General features: G+C 37.7%; 1 protein-coding gene across 5 annotated transcripts in view; it reads right to left on the bottom strand.

The window, feature by feature from the left end:
- Positions 1-21,448, bottom strand: part of VPS41 (VPS41 subunit of HOPS complex) — a 109,577-nt gene that overhangs the window by 10,094 nt on the left and 78,035 nt on the right. For all 5 annotated transcript variants that reach the window (XM_036405058.2, XM_036405067.2, XM_036405074.2 and 2 more), the window contains 13 exons: positions 21,317-21,432; positions 19,851-19,907; positions 17,587-17,648; positions 16,620-16,701; positions 11,074-11,166; positions 10,441-10,568; positions 9,410-9,554; positions 8,086-8,127; positions 7,928-7,978; positions 6,630-6,767; positions 3,751-3,805; positions 2,584-2,724; positions 974-1,110 (listed from right to left, as the gene is read on the bottom strand). In XM_036405058.2, coding sequence (XP_036260951.1) covers positions 974-1,110; positions 2,584-2,724; positions 3,751-3,805; positions 6,630-6,767; positions 7,928-7,978; positions 8,086-8,127; positions 9,410-9,554; positions 10,441-10,568; positions 11,074-11,166; positions 16,620-16,701; positions 17,587-17,648; positions 19,851-19,907; positions 21,317-21,432 — 1,247 coding nt within the window. The remainder of the gene's footprint in view (positions 1-973; positions 1,111-2,583; positions 2,725-3,750; positions 3,806-6,629; positions 6,768-7,927; positions 7,979-8,085; positions 8,128-9,409; positions 9,555-10,440; positions 10,569-11,073; positions 11,167-16,619; positions 16,702-17,586; positions 17,649-19,850; positions 19,908-21,316; positions 21,433-21,448) is intronic.

Below are 21,448 nucleotides of genomic sequence, written 5' to 3'. Positions count from 1 at the left end.
TGAAATGTTGAAAGACTAATAGCAGATGGGGAACAAACGTTTGAGGCTCAGAAAATCAGAGTTTCAGCTGCCTACTGAGCTACATTTTCTTGGACTCTGCATAGTCACACTGGAGGCATCTGTATTTTTCAGTAGAACAATGGAGAACAGCATAACAGAGAATTCAAGTTTGTGACTCCTTTTGTAGGAGAGAGATTTAAAATATGCAGTGCAACACAATCTGCTGGCTACTTACAGGGAACACTGAAAGATATACTTCTTGTAAGCTCTTACAAACATATCTCAGAACCAATCATGCAGGGGACTGCACATATCTGTATAATTATGCTGGGGTAAGAACTTCCATAATCCAGTGAACAGTCCATTTAAAAAAAATGCATTAACAGCAACATAGGCACAGAATATTCTGAGTTGGAAGCAGCACTGAATCCAGCTCTAAAGTGAATAGTCCATAATACAGGAATTGAACCTACAACCTCGGCATTATTAGAATCATGCTCTAACCAACTGATTCTGCACCACTGACATGAATTTGATTTTAGAAATTCATCTTCCTTCAGTTAGTATGACACTTAACATATGACTCTAACACCTGATGAATGTTTCAGTGAGGGCATGTTGCATTCTGCCTCCATTCTGCTTCTGCATTCACGTGAAACAGAACGAGAAGTACTGGTCATGAAACTTTCCAATACTAGCCAGTTGGGCAGTGTAAAATAGGCTGAATCACTCAAGATGCTTCCAGTTCTACTTACCCACCAGGCTTCTACAGTGTGGAAGACATTTAGAAGGGCTAGATGCCATCAAGAAATCTTATCAAATTTCCGCTATTTCTGTCAGTTTTGTGTGGGCCCACAATGTCCATGACCAATGACTGAACAAATCACAATAGCAATTTCTTGTGCTGTTCAATGACAAAGACAGTTTGCTGTCTCTCTGAAAATTAGTATCCCATGAAGAATGCAACATCTACCTGCAAGTTGTAGTCCTGAAGAATTTTCACTAGTGAGTCTCTCAAATTAGGAATCTCCATGCCTTCCTTAATGCGGTGGATCAAAAGAATAGGATCAACATGGGTTCCAATATTGTTCAACAAACCAGTAATAAAAGCTGTGAAAAATAAGAGGCAAAGAAATTAAGAAAAACAATCCAGCACAATACCTGATTAAAGGATACTATGGTGACAAGCTACTTGACAGTTCTCTAATAAGTGAAAGCACTAAGTCTCTTTTACAGTCTTTGTATGTTTCTTGCAGCTGTATTTACCTGAATAGAAGCCTTTGGGAAAGTGAGGAAGATACAGTCTGGCAACTTACAGAACTTTCAGCGTATTCAGCACAGTTGTAACTGAGTCTCCAGCACAAACTCACAAGTAAATAATGCATTTTGATTCAATAAAAAGAGCACTCAAACAAATAGTGTTTAACTACTAACTAATAACTACTTTATGTGGTAATTCCATTCCCAGTTCCAGGGTATAAGAACAAACTTTCAAGCACCTAACCTGATTTCAATGTGTTTCTAATCATTGGTGAGAGCGACATGATAGAAGTCTTTTGCTCTTTGAAGAGCATCTGGGTAAAAAAAAACCAGAATGATGACTCAAGGCTGTGTTTTTCCTTCAACCCCCACAACTGAGGAATATCAGTAGAGCTGCTCTGCACACAGGCAGAAACTGTTACATAGAGTTACTGAGAGAATTTTGTATGCTTTGAGTCCCTTTTGCTCTAAAGGTGTCACTGACTTTAGTGATGCATTCAAGTATGGGAAATTTGAGAATGCCATTCTTCTTGAGGTTTAAAAGATTCTGGTCACTTCTTCCTTTCAAAATTAGCAACCAAGGGATGAAAAGATACATATTCTGACACTAATTCTACAAGACTCTCAATTCCCTAGAAAAGAGGTCCCAAAAGAGACTTTACAGTCTTGATTTAAAGCCCCAGAAGAGCTTGCAAAAACCCGTGGAGTAGATAGTTAAGAAAATTCTCTGTTTTCTTAGTCATTTGAACTTTGAATCTGCCTCCTTGACAACAGTGATGCTTCTGTTTCTGAGTCCATCTAACCTTTTAACTTGGAGTAGCTATTCATATAATGAATGAAAGGCAAAATGCACTCACTATTACCAATCTTACCTTTGTAACACAGAAAAAAATAAATTAGTTGTTTTACTGAGGGAAGAAAGGTGTAGGCTTTTCATTTTCAGAATCTCGAAGGGAAGCAGTTGTAATAAAATAGTATGCAAAATCCTCATCAAACCTGCAGACTGTGTTTTGAGGCTGTCTAAAAATGAAGTCTCATTCCACTAAACTAAAAGCACTACTGTCCCCTTGATTTATCATTAAGGACATAATTATGCAGAGCTTATTCAATGTTAAGCCTCTAATTATTCATTGTGTAGCATACCCTCACACTGCCTTACTGCAAGTTTTTATGCACAGTAGGACAGCTGTGTTGTCCTTCACAAACTAGAAAACTTCCCTGACCATACAAAAACACGTTCTCTAACATACATGTGAATAATTCAATCCTTTATTTGCAAAAGCATTACACACATGCAAGCTTCCCAGAAACTATCCCACTTACGTGGTTTGTCAATAGAATATAAAATGAGATCTTCCCAAAGTTCTCCATCATCTTGTTCCTTGGCAAATTCAATAGCTTTATCTACATCTTGCAATTCTTCCATTATCATCTTCAAGGCACTGCGGCTATTACCCATTCTGCCTGGAAGGAAAAATAAGAGACTATAAATGCTAATTGCTCATCATGTTCAGTGCTCTTCCAATAAGAATTTTCTAAGCCTGAAGTTGACTCAGACTAATTCAACTAAGACCCAATCTAGTCTATTCAGATGTAGGAATGCAAATCAGTATAATATGAATAAGTGCTTGGAGCAGTTTGCTGGACTGGGGCCTGGAGGCTTTCTCAAGGATGTGTTGGGTCTTTTTTGGGGTTCTGAACTGAAGCAACATCTAACATGAGGGGGAGTGTGTGTATGTGTAGAGATGTAAACTATAATGTGAAATACCAGCTTCAAGGGCCCACATGAGCCCTCTTAATTTGCAGTAAATATGGCACAACTTACACCCATGAAAAATAAGAGGAAACAGGAAGAAGTAGCAGAAAGTATGAACTATTTCCAAAATAAATTTATTAGTAAATCTTACTCTCCACTGGACTGAAATGGTCCACAAAATATTCTTCTTACTGAACCAGACATTGTTTAAAAATATTTACTATTTTGTTCATGACTAATACATAAACATACATATAAGTCTTCCAATGCCTCTCATTCAGAGGTAGATTTCTTGGCCAGCTGAAGGAGTTAATTTACAACTAACTTAATGGAAAAAATGATAGAAAGCAACATAAGCAAATCTTTCATCTCAGCAAAAAAATAATACCAAGCTTCTAAGATGTATTTAGAATAAAACAATTGTTTAATTTATTCTCTCTTTTCAAAACCATCAGTATTACTCTTCTCTTGGAGAATGTATCAGAAAAAACTCCCCACCCAACTTGCTCCCCATAGCCTCTGCAATGCTTCCAGAACCCCAGAAGAACACCAAGTAAAAAACAAAGTAACACAATATATGAAGTTAAGACATCATATCCATCCAGTGCTTTGTTTTATTTTCTAAGTCATGTTATTTGGTTTAGATATTAGACAATATATCTTCATACCATAAACTTTATTACAAATCTAAAAGTGTTGTAATTGATCACAGTTATTTATTCTGAGTTACTTACTCAGAAGATAGACTGTCTCCTCTACAAAGTTCCTCTGCTGGCAGATCTCAAGAGCCTTGAATGTAAGGGAAGAGAAGAGAGAAGAGAATATACGGAAACCATGCAACATGAAATTTTATTGATCACAAATGCTGCAAGAAGCTTGAAGTGATTTTTCTATGTAGTTACATTATTCATTTTGACAGGAACGCAGCTCCCTTAATAAGCACTGCCAAGTCCTCTGGCCTTAATTAAGAAGAGAAACTCTGTCACTTCCATGACTCTCTTTAAAATAATTCTCTGAGACTGAATAAATCTGGGGACAGAACAGGTACTTCAGTCTGGACTATGTCAATCTCTGCCTTTAATTCTACTGGCAACTTCTTTATTCTCCCTCCAAAAGTTGGTTAACACAAAACATTAAGGTTATCTACTACCAAGACTTGCTTCCTGTGGGCAGACTTACGTAGTCTCTAGTGATGGAAGTGTGCGTGACATTCATTAATAACACAAGGCTGAAAATCTCTTCAGGGTAACCAGAATGGTTTCAGGACAGAGAGTGCCCTCCAAAATTTGTACCAAGAAGACAATGCGAAATAACAAATGTGAAAGAATATGGAAAAAGCATTTCTTGTAAATTAGGTTTAAAGACCTGAGGGCTAAGTATCTTCAGCAGCTACAGAAATCTGTGTGTAGTTGGAAACCAGCACAATTATAAAAAATAACAAACTGATTACCAACAAGTTTGTAGTAACAGGAAATCAGCAGGGCTGGTATGCCATAAACAATGCCATGTCTGTTTCCAATTTGGAAACAGAAAGCAAACTCAAGATTCATAGTGCTCCTGTAAAGACAACTGTTCACCAACCTTCACACTTAGAAATCAAAGTTTAAAATACATAAAGTATAGCTACAATCAAAGATGAGGTAGGAATTTACTTTTCCTTCCAATCTCATTATTTCAGAAGGGTTACTATGAAGATTAGAGGTATGGACAACAAATTTTGGGTTAGGGGTAAGCAAATTACCAACTAGATACTCCAGGTGAAGGAAGGTATGAATAACATTAAGTTATATACACAGCTGACAGCCCTCTTTTTCCTCTCCACTTAAAAAGTAAACTACAAAGCACCAGGTATTCAGGAATTCTAGATACTGCCATTTCCTGACTGTCATGCTCCCTCTAGAGGAAAACAGGGAACATTCCTACTTCTCTTCCAGCTCATTTTTAAAACGTTTGCTAAACTGCACTTGACTAAAAGTGGCTTACTTCTAGAGAGCACAAATTATTTCTTCTTGATGAGTTTATAATTTCATTAGAACAATAAAAAGAGCAGATTTTTTTTCTAACAGAAATTGCTTTTTGCAATTTACACACTGTGTTGGAACTTGCTTAACAGGAAGTGAAAATAGCAGAAACTGGGAAATTCTTAGTCCTCTTTTCAATTTCTTAGAGCAAAGATCTGTATGTCACAAGAAGTGTTACTATACAGCATGCATGGTAAGAAGTATAATTACAGAATTAATAGTATCTTTTTGTCTCTTCCTTAGCTTCTTACTGAAAGATGTTAACATTTTAACATTAAGGTTAGAATTACACATTTTTTCTGACATTCTCTCTTGCCTTTGGTGATTACTGCACCACACGTTCCAGAAGCTGATGGGTCTCTGACCTATTCTTGCTCAAAGCCTGTATCTTCAGCAAAGCAATGCCAGCAATGAGCATCACTTTCACACAGCACTTTTCTGCACCACCTGCCACTAAAGATAGGAGGCTGGACGTGCAATAACTAAAATTAATTTGCCTCAAAATTAAACAAAAATGCAGGTAAGGTTTTATACATAAAACCATGATCACATGAATAACACATAAGGCAGAAACTAAGAATCATAAAATTAAAACAAGTAAGCCAATATTGTAGACCAAAGTTTCTGGCTGGAAACCTCTCAGGCTCACTGCCTAAACTAGTCAATCGAGTTTCAGATAATGGTTTCTACAAATCCCAATTCTCCAATCTAAGAATGTATAATAATAAAAGAACGTATTTTCCAGTAGACAAAAGCATGCAAAACAAGAGACATACCAGGAACAGTACTAGTTTTCTTTGGAATGTTAACCATGTAATACAACATTCAATATTACACTTGAAAACTACTCTACTGTGTCATCATTATAGCTGCATATGGATAGGCAAGGTCTGCTCTGCTCAGCCATTAACAGCAACAAATACAAATAATAAAATACTGACCCATCTAAACTGGAAAACTTAGAATTTCCATTTGTTTCACATTAATTCAGGCAGGGCAAACAACTCAAGATTGGCCTTACATTTATGCATTTTGTAATTTGGCAAGAAAGAGCAAGGAAGGAAGATGGAAACCTGGTACTCTGTAAAACCTCAAGTGTATTAGCCAAATTACAAAGACAAAATACTTTTAGCCCTGTTAGTTCAGTGATGTATATTGTGTATATCATTCAACAGGAACTTATGGCCTTACAATAAAAAGATAGAATAACTACAGTTACAGCTACTGGTTTTTCAAGATCTAACACTGACAGCTCCTAGATTTGGCAAAATGATTGTCAATTTCTTGAACCCATAACCTACTGTTCAGTCAGGCTAAGCACTGATGAGTAGATATGTTGTAGCTAGAACTGTAGTCAGAACTTCTGCATTAAAAATACCCATCAATTCCTGCCCTGTGAGCTGAGAGAGGGAAGTCTCAGGTGTCATCAGCTCTGCAAACCAAACTGCAGGTGATGGTCACAAACTTAAAGGATCCCTCATATTGGCAGTAGAGGGCAGTACCAGACACGGCTTGAAATTCACAAGACTACAAGCTACAGACCAGGACCTTAATAAAAATCAAGGACTTATGCTTAGATTTTTGGGGCTTACCTTCTCCAGTGGGCAGTGTGTGCTGTCTCTGAGAAATGGAAGTAAGTTTGGTCGATCATATTCAGCATAAAGACTGATCTGTTTCTCATGATATCGTTGGCCTTTATGGTGGTCTCTTTTGAAAAGCTTGTGTAAATACTAGGAATCAAAAAAGAATCAGAATTCAAACTCACTTGTTCAATATTATTAATGGAATAATAGAAACTCCTGAGTTGGAAGGGACCCACATAGATAAACAAATTCCAACTCCTGGCCCTGCACAGCACAGCCCCAGGAACCACACCATGTTCCTGAGAGCATTGTCCAAATGCTTCTTGAACTCAGATAGGTTTGATGCTGTGACCACTTCCCCAGAGTTGAAGACTATTCCAGTGCGCAGTCACTGTAGTGGGCAAAGCTTTTCCTAATATCTAACCTAAACCTCCCCTGACACAGCTTCATGCTGCCCTTAGGTCCTGTCACAGGTCAATGGAGAAGAGATTATGCCTGCTGATGCTTCCCTTGTGAAGAAAGTGTAAATGCTACAAGGATTCCCCTCACTCTCCTCTTCTCCAGGCAGAACAAAACCAAGCGACCTCAGCTGCTCTTTGTGTGGCTTCTCCTCTAGACCATTCACCATCTTTGTTGCCTTCCTCTGTATGCATCCCTTCTGTAAACTGACAGTCCTGTCAGTTGCCTTTGCAAAGCTCTTAGGCTGTGGACTGCACTTTTCATAGATCTGCTTCCCATAATCAGATCTCTAACCCATAAATCATCTCGTCACCAGATGAACACCTGAGCCCTATCTGTAATCAGCAGCAAGTTAAACTTCCCTCTCTAATACAGCCCAAGCCCACAGTCACATATTACGTGATTACAGTGGTACTGTTATTCTGTACAAACAAAAACAATTCAACAGTGTATGAAGTTACAGCTCCAGAAAAACAAGCAATTCACTTTCTCTATGGATCAGCAAAATGTATTTTAGAGCTGCACCCACCAACCAATCTCATTTTTGGGTAGGGAAAAAGGAGGAATAAAAACAAGAAGTAATTGACCAGGAAAGAAAAGTGCCTACAATGCTATAAGGAGATGTTAATAAGCCTGCATTACGTTATCAAATTCTCACAGGTACACATCTAACTGTGAAGAAGTTATGGCTATGCTAAAGAGGAAATTGGCAGAAGTAGCCACTTTGATGATTCAAGACATTTCAGTGTCAGGTTCACTTTGACAAGATAAACACACATGTAAAAGGTATGTCCAGCCAAGAGTTTACTCAGCTCAACTTCAAATCAACAGAATACAGGAATACTTACCACATGCTGTAACTCAGGCCTGTTTTCTAACTCTTCAACAACTCTGTCAATCTGAAACAAAACAAACCTGTGATAAACATCACATTTACAAGACTGGAAAAAGGACAGGTCATAAAAGCTAGCATTGGACTGCCATGCCATGAACTTGTTATACTCACAGAAATTTTATCTTCATTATCCAAAAACATGTCTACTGCTTTCTACAACAGAGAAAGAGAACTCAAGTAGGTAACAGGCACACATATTTTCTTACCCTCTATACAGTATTATGCTTATTCATGGACAGGTGTCAGATGGACAGACCTACTCTTTTCAGCAACAGAAATTCAGAGGGCAATTTACATAACACCAGCATATCCTGACAGCACAGCATCGCAGTATTCTTCCAGAATACTTCTCCTAAGTTCCCTCATTAATAGCAGTAAATGCTGTGCACCTACACTGCAGGTGAAGTATGCCCACTGAATCACCATCAGTCACAAAAAGCTATTGCCAAACGATGTAGAAATACCATTTGTTCCATCTCAAAAGAGAATTGCAGGGTGGTGACTATGTAAGAAACACACAATTCAACCTGCCTCACAATTGGATTCCTCCAAACTACCTGGAGACCAATACCATTAATCCAGCAGACAAGACCATGTAAGCCAAGTGGCCACCAGGATTCAGGTTCCGCTTCCTCTTTCAAGAGCAAACTTTTGCTTCACTTTCACAAAATCCCAAACCACAGGTTCCTGATACTACTTATTCTATTGAATTAAACAAAAATTATACTTTTTTTCCTCCATGAATGGAGAAACATGGACATACTAAAGATGATCACCAACAGTAGAGATCCATATTTTAGCTACAGCGCTTAAACAACTATTGCACTGAAAAAGAGATCTACTTGGTTATCTTCCCAGTGATCACACCAAAATTAATTTGCTCGGATTTTAAAGTCAGCTGGAAAGAAAGAAGGTAGAATTCAGCATGGAATAAACACTTCCTGATTTTTGGAATTAAGGTTGATAACCTTGTGAAATTTCAGAAACAGATTAATTTTCTGTGGTGAAAGGAAATGGCAAGTACATTTAATATATGCTTAAATAAATTCACTATCTCCTTTCTTTGGCTTATTAATACCATTATTTGATTCAAAATACAGAAAGAATAACATGGTGAAATGATACTCTGTGTGAAATGATATTCAATGTTGTGACTTGAACCACAACAATGTTCTCAAATAATGCGGACACTCACTTTTCTCACTGAGAGTGACAAATGGAAATAGAAAGGAAACAGAAATAGAAATATGAAGGAAAAAAATAATCCTTGGGTCAATTATTTTGCGATCTAGGCAAACAATCTTCCTTATCTCAGAACGTATCCAGATGTAGTAAACACACTCTCTGCCTCAACATCATCTATAGATAATTTACTTTTAATCTGTTAAATTGTATTTAGAGGAAAGTGAATATAAAATCATTAGGATCATTATACCTCTGAATCGAAATCCATGAGCAGAACAATTTTGTCTCTGATAGAACTGAAGAGATTGTGCTTGTGGATTAACTGGAAGACATCTTTGTGCCTTAGAGTTAGGTAGATTTCTAGGGCTCTGCCATAGCGCTGATCGTAAGTGTACCTGATAGAAACAGGATTATAAAACATGTAATATTACATACTTAAAAGTAGGAAAATCATTTACGAGAGAAAATATAAACATACTCTAGTATGTAAAACTTGAATTTATAAATATCCAAACAGACCTGTGATTCATTTTTGTAAGGGGAAATAAACATCAGGCAACATTAATTTCACCTCTATTTATATTTGCCTTCATTTGTGTTTGGACCTGCAGTTTTCTGCATTTTCATTCTCCATTTTCAACTCACAGGGGAAGACACACAAAATGCTAGCGTTTCAATTCTTGGAAACCAACTGGAACACTCTTCAGAGCTTAAAAAACATTGTTCTCTTAGAACTTTTGGACAGATTGTAACATAGCAATAGACAGTAATTCTTCTTTCTTCAAAGATGCAGTGAGAAAATAACACAGTGATCAGGCTGAGAAACTCAAAGAGCTTTATCCCTGTACGAAGTGACTAAGAATCAGATCAGTTTTGGCACATTTTCCAGTCACATATTTCCATCCATGCAGTAATCCTAAATACACTACTTCTTAAATAGTGGGCAAAATCCCCCACCATTTTATTTTTACATGGGTGATTCTGAAATGTGCACTTCAGAGAAGAGGTTTCCTCTGACAGCATGTAGAGGCATGTTAGTTATTTACTTTAGAAAGAGGAACTGGAAATCCAATCTCATGCTTAACTATTTGCTTCTATACTCGATGTGAACATTACAAGGAAGGGTAAAGAATTGCTAAGCTGTGCAATCAGCAGAGTGGAGAGGAGAGAAAGCCAACACTCTGTAGACGCAGCAAAGAAGAGAGCTAAACAAATACGAATAAACTGCAGTACACTATTTTAAGTGTACTTTTTGTAACAGGAGTTTAAAACTGTACTCACAATTCTGCAAGTGTTCGTAGCAAAGTCCTGTTCTGTGGATCTTTCTTCAGGTGATCCACTACAGCTTGAACTATGATTGTGTTGTTGTACAGATCTCCAGGCCATTCTTTTATTAGCGTTGCAAACCCCTAAACGTATAAGAGATTGTAACAGAAATACAAAGAATGGCCTAAGGAGCATTTCAAAACATCAAAGCTTCAGCTAAGCCTCTGAGATGACACCTGCTGTCCCTTAACCTTTAAGGAAGTTTCATGTGCCCACAGACATGTACAGTACAGAACACAGATTTTTTCCTTCTTAGGACAATGTTATTATGATTCATGAAGCTGAGTCTCTTTCAGGTGCTGTAGGCTTTGTGCATCACCTCAACCACTTATGCTACATTAAAAAACCTAAAAATAACAGTCTAATAAATAATCAATCTTACAGTATTCACATGCTTTGAAGAACAGTCTATTTATTCTCTTAAAATTAAAATTCAACATTTAAATATTGTCATTATTGTGGAACTGTGCACTGATAATCTGTTTGAATACATCAGAGAATTTGCTGTCAGAATTCTTCAATGCTAAGGGTATTTGGCTGGCAATAACTATGGGACACATTGATGTGGAACACATCAGGCTGCAGTACCTCATAGTCACTTTCCAAAAATTCATGCAGGACCATTTCATAGATCAGAGGCTTCAAAACTGGATCTCGTCTTGGCAAGTAACGACTAATTGCCTATAGGAACAAAGAGAACAAAGTGTCAGATGGTGAATGACATGTAACATCCTGGTACACTGAAAAAAAATGTTGTGAAACAAAAGAACAAGGCTATACACAAAACATGGCCCCTGGTAATCACTGGAAACCTTATAAACTCATACTTGTAAGCAGCACTCAGAAGTTATTTACTTTAGGATTATACACACTGGAATTTTATAACTGACTTGAAAGAACTATCATTTGAGAGACAGGTGGCAAGATACTAATTAGAATAGGAGAATCAGCCATTGTCCTTAAGAGACCAGTAGTCAATTAGAAAACAAAACCCATAAAAGACCCCTCAAAACAAGAATGTTTTAAAAATCCATTTTGTTAAGTCTTAGCCTTGTAAAAAGGTATAAGGATTCATTAGCTGAAAAATGTGTTGGATTGGATTGACCCTGACTAGACACCAGGCACCCAACAAAGCCACTTTCTCACTTCCCTCCACAACTTGACAGAGAAAAAATATAACGAAGGGTTCATGGGTTAAGATAAGATCCAGGGATCCCTCACCAAATACCATCATAGCAAAACAGACTCACATTTTGGACAGTAATTGAATTTTTTAATAACCAAACCAGAGCAGGATAATAAGAAGCGAAATAATCTCAAAAACACCTTCCCTCATCCATTCCTCCTTCCTAGGCTCTACCTCCTTCACTCCAGAAACACAGCGAGACAGTGAATGGGTATTGATTGACAGGGAATGATTGTCAGCTCATCACACATTGCTCCTCTTGCTGCTCAGGTAGAGGAGTCTCCCTTTCTCCAGTGTGGGGTCCCTCCCACAGGAGACAGCTCTCCACAAACTTCTTTAACATGAATCCATCCCATGGGCAACAGTTCCCCATGAACTGCTGCAATCTGGGCCACTCTTCCATTGGATGCAGTCCTTCAGGCGCAGTCCGCTGCAGCATGGGCTCCTACGCAGGCTGCAGGTGGATCTCTGCATCCCCTTTGTCCTCCATGGGCTGCAGGGACACAGCTGCTTCATGGTCTTCACCATGGCCTGCAGAGGAATCTCAGCTCTGGTGCCTGGATCACCACCTCGTCCTCCTTCTTCCCTGACCTTAGTGTCTGCAAAATTGTATTTGTATCTCATATTACCAACTCAGTTCTTCTCTGGTCACAGTTACAACTGTGCAATATTGTATTTACAACTGTGCAAAGTTGTATTTGTATCTCATATTACCAACTCAGTTCTTCTCTGGTCACAGTTACAACTGTGCAATAACTTTTTTTCTTTGTTTTTATATCTGTTATCCCAGAGGTGTTCCTATCATTCCTGATTGGCTTGATCTCGGCCAGCAGTAGGTCCATCCTGGAGCTGGCTGGCATTGGCTCTGATGGACATGGGGGAAGCTTCTGCCAGCTTCTCACAGAAGCCACTACTGTAGCACTCCCACTACCAGAACCTGATCACGCAAGCACAATATATGTGTAATTTTGAATTATGACTTGTGTTGGGGTCACCACATTTTATGAAGGGCTATTTTTACATACCCAATTGAAAATTAATTTGAAAATATATCTCTCCATGAAAAGGATGAAGGCATGTGATCTGTTACTGTATAGAAGGTGTTAAGGAATTGCATTCCAGCAAGCAAGAGATGAGAAGCTGCCAGAATAAATTAGCTCATACCCTGGAATTTCAGCACAGCATCTAATTAGCACTACTGTTCCATGCAACTAGAGGCCAAGATTATTTCCATCTGCCAAAATAAATCACACTGCTACTAGCTGTCTGGGGACTTAGGGTTTGTAGCTGAGGGACCAACACCAGTGAAATTCCTCCAAACACTCAGAGATGTTGCCTGTTGCCCGCTATTGGCACATGGTACAATAGCATTTTGTTACTGAAGTTGTTTGAACAAAGCAGGAGAAAAAACATCTTACTACATTTTAGACCTCTCCTCTCCCTGTGCTGTCTGGACATGGCCAGTTTTTGAAATGTAGTGCTGCCAACCTCAGCTCCCACCAGCTGTCACAGGATTTATCAGTTAACTCAGGGTACAGTCTTGATGGCCGCTCTGGGGTATATTCCTGACCCCTTCATAAAAAGTCTCTTTTGACCATAGAGAAAGCAAGCTAGACATTAACTGGATACTCAAAGGCAGAAGACAATCTCCAATGGCTGTTTTCACTCCCACTTTCTACCTTCCCTGCTACCTCCTGAATGAACAACCTCCCCCAACAGACTGTTGCAACTCTTGGCTGTAGTTTGGCCATACAGCAAGCCCTGAAGAGGTGTAGTTTCCTTGTGTGTGAGCCAGGCTGCTTCGTGAAGGAAATGTCTCCTGCCCTGTGTCCCATTGCTTTAAAGAAAAAACACAGCCACCTCCTGCAGTTTGACCACCATGCTCAGGAAAGCATACAAGAAGCATGTAAGAAGCATACAAGTTATTTTTAAGCCTTGACACAAAGGTGACCCATGATGGAGGTTACAAACTCTTCCTATTTTATTTTTAAGCTGCACTTAGGGAGCATGGTCAGAAAAAAAAGCTTCTGAATCAGACTGCCTTTGTACCAATTCTTGAACTATGTGGTAAAGTGACTTTAAATAAAAAAGGGATACTATACAGAGAAGTAGTTTCTTCCCTTGTTTCTTTTCAAGATCTGCTTTCAGACTTTTCATCAATAAATGTAAGGATGAGGTACAAGAAAACCCATTTAAGGTTGTACATGAGATAGTCTAAACCATCTCACCAATAAGCCAGAACATCAATTATTTATTCCTCAAAGGCTATCTAAGAGATGAAAGAGCCTGTTAGGATAGTGCTTCTCTCTGCTATGCCCACTACAGTCTGGTGAAGTCTTTCAAATGTCTTCCATCCAGTGTTTTGGTTAAAGCACTGCTGCTGCTAGCTGATCATCCTGGACCACTGCTGAAAGTCACTGCTGTCACAGCAAACAGAATGGAGGGTATCCCTCAGTCCACAACAGACACAGAGTTTGAAATCTTCCTTTGAATCCATCCACCTTCCTCAGCTGCTTGAGCCGAGACATTAGATTTTTATACTGAAGTGACTTGAGCACAAGTGATGCCATTTGAGTTTTGCCTTTTTATCTTTTATATGTTCTCTGTATTCTTCACATGTATATTTGTAACTCTGTCACCTATTGTATTAGTGACTAGTTTTCCCAGTACTTTTCCATGGCCTTTCCTTAAGCAAAAAGACAAAATAAATTCCAGAGCTCCAAGCCCCAGGAGGTACAAGGCCCTCTTGGTTCTTCCTGGGAACTAAGGCTGAGAACAACTCTTTGAGCAGAGCACAGCACAGTGCTGAAGGGGGGGCTCCAGAGAAGAGGCTTGACCTGGGGGGGAATTGCATCACCCACCACTCCTAACTGGTGCTTTTTATCAATTATGCTAATTTCCTAAAACCTTCAAATGTGTACTCATCCCTGTAGGGGTGGGCTTTTGTGGACACCTTTCCACAACTACTCCTGAAGGCCTTCAAATAAAGATTCTCTTTTATATTACCTCCTTAGTAAAATTACGTCGAGTTTCATTTCCAGGTTGAGCAAAAGGCAAAGCACGTAACTCCCTCAAGCCACCACTGTTGGAGCAGTAGAGGAACAGATCACTGCAAGGCTCTAGAATCTTGAAACTGACACAACTAGGTTTCATAGAGGACATTCATTGAAGATGAGAGATACCAAGATATCAAAATGCAACCAAACAGGACTGCTTAATACAGAACATTCAAAAACCCCCTAAAATCACACACAAACAACAACACTCACCCCATGGAATTTGACACTGGGGTATCACTGATTCCTCTGCACAGGAAGGAAATTTCAAGCCTTTAGTTTACTGTCACCTTAGTTATTGGCAAATCATGCTAGATTTGAAACATCAGATTTCAGGCAACAACTTATAAGCAGTGCAAATTCTTCCAAGACAATTCTGTTTTGAAATAAACTCTCTTTCCACATCTCAATAGTCTCCTCATCAGGGCTGAAAGCCATTATAGGCCAGTTACAATATGGTGTTTAATATCTGCTAGTTATGTAGGTAAAAAATTCCACACCAGTGATCCCAAGCATTACAAGGACGCCTTCATTCAGATTCGGCCTAATTTAGTGCATCCTTTATGATACTCAGACATCTTTAGAAATCTAGGACAAGTTATATGCAACTGAAATAGTGAAATAAGGCAGGCATTTTGTAGAACTGCAACTTGAAGCTGAATAATGTGATGGACTGCATCTCGTGTATTTCTGAGAGATCCTGGGCCTAGGCTCTAAGAAGATAAGAGAAATTCTAAAGGCTGAAAACAGCCAGTTGTTTAGAAAGGCAGTAATTGAGGTGAGATGTTTTTGCAACAAACCTGCAAATATTTTTCTGTTTTACAGTCTGCTGGATGATGTAAGTGGAGACAAGACAAACATCCTTTCCAGACATTTGCAGCTAAAAACCAAAATGAACCCAAAAGAAGAAGCAGTGTATCAAAAATTCACCTGTACCTGCATTCAAGTCCTTTACTGGACTAAAGTAAAGGAACAGAAACATAGGATTTCATCTTCCAAGTAGTAAAGAGTGCACCAAACCACAAAGAAGTCATACTAAAGGCAAGGCTGTTTTTGCACTGGAGTGGCCCTGAAACTGAAGTTAGACATTTCTGAAATTTGTAATGCTGAAACACTTTTGGTTTTTGAACAGAATTAAATAGCTCAAAACCAGCAAGGGACTGCATGCTGTGAGATCTTAATAGTATGTCCTTTTTGGCTCATTGAGTTTGAATAGGAAGACATAAAATTCAGAAGTAAATGTACACATGTTACCAAAGGGAGTGTGCATAAAGTTTTCAATTGGTTTAGCAGTGACAGTACTAGGTTTTATGTCCTGTGCAATTTATTAACTGAGACTCTCACATTAAATGTGTACTGTTGTAGTAGCTGGCTTGTGACTAGGGAAAACACCAGGCAGCGCAGACTGCTCCTCTTTCTCACCACCATTTCTAGCACACAGCATAGGTCTTCACTGCTCCTTTGCAATTCTTTAAAACTTAAAGCTGTGTAACTGTTGCAACGGACCTGGATTTGCCAGAATGACTGGCACCCACAGAGTCTATTTTCCTTAATACCTGGGGTAGTATTTTTATGACATACTGGAAATGAATGAAAGGTAAATGGGAAAGATTCACAGTATTTAACTGTGAGCATCTTAGCAAGTAAAAGCTTTGGGGGTGGGTCTTTCACGTTGGAGACTGCCAACAAGTAAAATATATAGCACTATGTCTCCAATCTTGTTTTAGTAATTTACACATCAATCGGAAAGACAGCTGTCTAGAAACAAACAGAGATCTGGGGCAGCAATACCAGAACAGGGCCATTAAATGTGATGCTTTAGATACTTGGTCAATACAAACAGTAAGTACAACATATGAATTACTTGAGTGCAGACATAGAAATTAACTTACTTTAAGCTGACCTATTTCTTTAAACTTGTAAACTTCAAATTCCCAGAGTTCTGTGTTTTTGCCAAGGATTTTCTGGCACTTTCTGCAAGAAAAATGAAAGAGATGAGAACAAAAGTAGGTACAGAAAGTAATACAAATGTGACAGCATTACTACAAGGATTCCTTTCTTCTCCCTATCATGACACTTGTTAAAGCGACTTATTTTGGCAACCACCACTATAAGTACAGTATGCCAGGCTCTCCTCCTTTCAAACCTTAAAATTTTGTTGCATCCAAGAGGATTAACGGCTTATTATGCATTCACCCACGACGGCCATATTAGCTTTCATGGAATCATGGCATGGTTTGGATTGGAAGGGAGCTTAAACATCATCTAGTGGAAATCCACGCACCATACACAGACATGCCACCGTCTTGGTCAGCTTTATGAGTCTTTAATCTCTTTAAATTAAATTAAATTAAATTTAAAAATAAAGTCTTTAAATCTCACCTGAGAAAAACTGAACACTTAAAAAGATATGCTTATGCTTACATGTACATGAAAACAAAACCCTTGGGTAATTTCTGATCCTTACTTTAGATTCCCATGTTTGACATTTTTGTTTATACCTACACAAAATCAAATTATTTTCTGATGCTCTTATGTGCAATGACACACTAATAAACTGAGTTTATCAAAATCCAAAGAAAACCTTAGTTTTGAAAATCTAGTGTGACATTGAAAAATCACGGCTTTCTTTCAAAAATATATGCCTCAATTCCAGTTAAAATTTACAGCAACTTTTAGGTAACTACAAGCAAAAAAATATATGGCACTGCAATACACCTCTGTGTTTTGAAACGTCAGAAATTCCAGAACACACAGAAAATCAACATCCACAAATACTTCAGAATCAAAAATTTGTTTTTGCTTTTCCCTACATAGATACACTTCAGCCAGCAAAGAAGATCTTTAATACTAAGTTACCGAGCAGCCAGGTCGTACTCTCCTTTCTCCATCAGGTGATTTATATAGGCTAAGCCAATATCCTAGAGTGAATGAAAACAGAGAATTAGCTATAAAAGTTTGGAAGTGAACTATCTGACTACTGTACAGAACTACTGTAACAGTAGTGCATACAACTGGAAATTCAAGGCTCTAAGTGCATCCCTTGATTCTCCTTTACAAGTAGGGCCCACAGAACAGTCAATACAAAATACTTGCATAGACTGCTCACAGTTTCAACTAAAGGTGCTCTTTTAAATAATTCTCATAACCTCACTGATGCTGAGAAGACTACCACCTCTAATTATTAAGGATTGTTTGAAACACATAGCTGATCTTGCTGTGCTTGAATTAATTCTAAAAGAAAACCACCAGTCATTGTATAAGACATGCTCTTTGCCAAAACAATTTGCAGAGAAGAGCAAAACGTTGGTTGAGAATATAAATCCTAATGCTGCTCAATAAAGTGCAGGAATTACTGAGAACTTAACAAGATTACTAGTTATTACATACCAAATTTTCTTTCTCAAAGTTCATCACACAGGTCAGTTGTAAAATGTTTTTGATATGCATTTAATATATATTAAAATTTTGGCATGAGCCTCCTAATGTAATCTCAACACTCATATCCATTTTGACCTAACCCAGTGTACTCATTGCATAACTTAAGAATCACATCACTAAAAAAAGCACATTGTTTCTAGAAAGAAAAAAAAAAAGAGGAGAAAAGAAAAAAACAAAGCTGTACAATGAAAAAAAAGTTATTGTTTCTTAAAAAAATTAAACATTTGCATCTTCTGAGACACGAAATTTCTTTGATCCATATCAAGGAAAGAATTGACCATAGCAGAATATGAATAGGGGTATGCAACAACTTCAACTGGTCAATCTGCTACAAAGTTAGAAAAAAATGCACATACACAAGATTTTAGGATTTCATTATGCTATAGGAACCACCTTCGTATTTTCAACTTCACCATTCTCAAGAAAGAGACAGACAGAAATTGTCATTCTGTGGACCAGCTTCTCAGTGAACAGCGAAGACGGTTAAGGAAAGAGATGTAGATCTGGTTGTTTTACGATCTCTGTGCTCTGCTCAAGAGGTGCAGAGAAGCAGTGATAATTACTTCCATCTAAAAAATCCCCAAGGCTACCAGTCTTGTCAGGTATTCTGAATGTGGTGTCACTAGGCAGTGAGAGCATGAGTTGTTTAAAATCAGTGTACCACTAATCCTTCACTTAGGGCTTGATGTCAACATTTTGTTTCCTCAACACATTCTGTTGGCTTTTGCTTTAAAGACCAAAATCTCAAAAACTGCTTGTATTTCACTGAATTTAATCATTTATTGCAGAGCAAATTTCTGCAAAGCAAAAGAAAAGCTGTGGGATTTCTTTTTTTAGTTTGGTGTTTGCCTGTTTGGCTTTCTTTTTTTCCTCCTAATGCATTGCCAGGATCCCCTTTTACTCTACATCTTTTGCAAGGGCCACAGAGTAGTTTTGTTAAATGCAAACTCTGTGATAGGTAATGGCATGCCATTTAAATCTTGATTCAACTTCTGGACTACACAAGAGTAAAACTTTTAAAGATATACTGATATATATTACTGATAACACCAGTAATCTGGCCAAAAAATTAAGCACATCTTGAACACTTTGTACAGATTTCAATTTAAAGCAGCATCAGTATTAGTGAATTGAAACAAAAGCAAACAAACAAAAGATAAAATTAGTGACACTTTTGTGTCTATTACACCATTTCCCCTTTTGTTTTAAACATTGATACCCTTTGTTGCTCTGTGAAAGGGACTATAAACATAGGAAATTATGTGAGAAAAGGAGCATCTCTTAAACTTTTTACAAAATCCTGTCACATTTACGAGGTATAAGTTAAGGAGAAATTTGTCACTCCTGCCTGCAGTCTCTAAGAGTGAAATACTGTGTGTTACTTCAAACAACAGTAAATTTAATACAAAAGTAAAAGCAAACTAAAATCCCCATCAGCAATCAGAGAAATGGAATTCTCTTCCTTTCAATGCCAATAGCACCTTCATATAATGCAGATTCTTTCATGTTTCATGAACTAATGCTCCTGTTGTGCAGCTGAAACCAAAAAATTGGATGCCAGTTGGAGTATGCCTAACAGTTATTTCCTGGTGTTATAAAAAACAGGGAATATACTTGTTTCATCTTATGGCATTCTAAAATAAAGAAGATATTATATTTTGAATATAAGTTTTGAGACTTACCAAAATCTTGTGCTTTTTTATGGTTTTTTGACTGATCTCAGCTGCCATCAAAGCTTCCTATATTCAAAAAGGAGAAAACAGAGATACCAGTCACATTCACAAACTTTCAATACAGAAAGCTCTAGAACTGTATAAATCAACTCTTTTTCAGAGTAGGGTGCTGGAAGCACTAGAATTTTTAATGCCATGGTTGGATGAACAGCTTTGAATTCATACTCAAACAAAAGCAGTCAAGCAAAGAGCAAACTACTTTTGTTTCCATCTGGGTTCACTCCACATTATTATGTTAAGATCAAATCACAACAAAACACACAATGCAATCACATTTGATCATTTTCAAAAGAGACCACTTCACTACCAAAACCTGTGAAAAAAATCAACAGGAAAAGGGGTGAATGGGGAAAGCTACCTGCCAGTTCCCCAGCCCAAATGTCTTCTTCAGTCAGAATGATTTATATTTAAGTGTCATTTGCTGTTTTCCTACTCCTTTTTTTTTCAAACATGTAGAAAAAAGTCTGGCACTTTTACAAATAAAAATGAAACCTTTAAGATATATCATAACAGGCCTGTCTAACTTGAATGGCTTTCATAAAGGCACATACACAGCTGTCACTTGCAAATTACTGGAGTCTTCTGGGACCAAATGCTGTGATTTACATATATTGCAAAACTAAACTCATCATACAAGTTTGCTATTCCAATGCAAAAGCATCCACAAGGATGAAACAAATCTGCATGAGAAATATCATGATTATATTAGCAAAAGCAATACATGCTGAATGGCTTTTCCACATTTTTTTTCTTCTAATGGGCACACAACAAACATAAATTAGAATTTGTAAGTTAACTTTATGCATCATAACAAATGTTCTAAGTCAATAAATACAGGATATTAGAATTCAGACCACTGTGTGCATGTTCATACGGTTTGAAAGAACTTATTGTTTTAGGTGTTTAGATATGCATACTCAAACATCAGTATTTACGCAACCAAATGGTGAGCTGTTTTTTTTCCGCGAGAGCTGTATACCCTTGTCTTTTAATATTGGATGAGCTTTGTTGTGAGCAACACTACTTTCAGCAAGTGCAGGTACAGTTTAAGACCATAATATTTTACTTTTAAAAGCACAGCTCATTAGTTAACTCTTCTGCTATTCTAAAGCCAAAACCCAGCTTTAATAATTTTCAGTGTCAGCTAATACATTTCATAACTGATGATGAGAGCAGTATTTTCAGCATCTAATTCAACCACCTCACTTGAGTGAAATTTTGATTAGTTGTTTCAGTAGTGAGACTAACTCTGTAAGAGATGGAGTAATGAATAGTTAAGTCCCATCCTTTACAAGCATTTACTCAATGGCTGTAGGGAACAGAAATGTCCAATCCAAATGACCTAGCAAATTCCATCATCCTACTCCAATTTCCAAACAAGGAAAGTCTGAAAGAAAGAATGATGTAAAAATTACTTCGTATTTCTTCTTTTCAAGAAGCCAGTCAATGTGATCATCTTGGTCCCGCTCTTTGGCCACAACCACATCTCTTGGGCTGATGATATAAAAAAGCGATTCACCTTCCGAATACTCTGCAAATGCATACAC

Source organism: Molothrus ater, chromosome 1 (genome assembly GCF_012460135.2).
Source record: "Molothrus ater isolate BHLD 08-10-18 breed brown headed cowbird chromosome 1, BPBGC_Mater_1.1, whole genome shotgun sequence".
Classification (NCBI taxonomy): Eukaryota; Metazoa; Chordata; class Aves; order Passeriformes; family Icteridae; genus Molothrus; species Molothrus ater.
The sequence above is the reverse complement of the archived record's forward strand: the minus strand, read 5'-3'. Positions and strand labels throughout refer to the sequence as shown.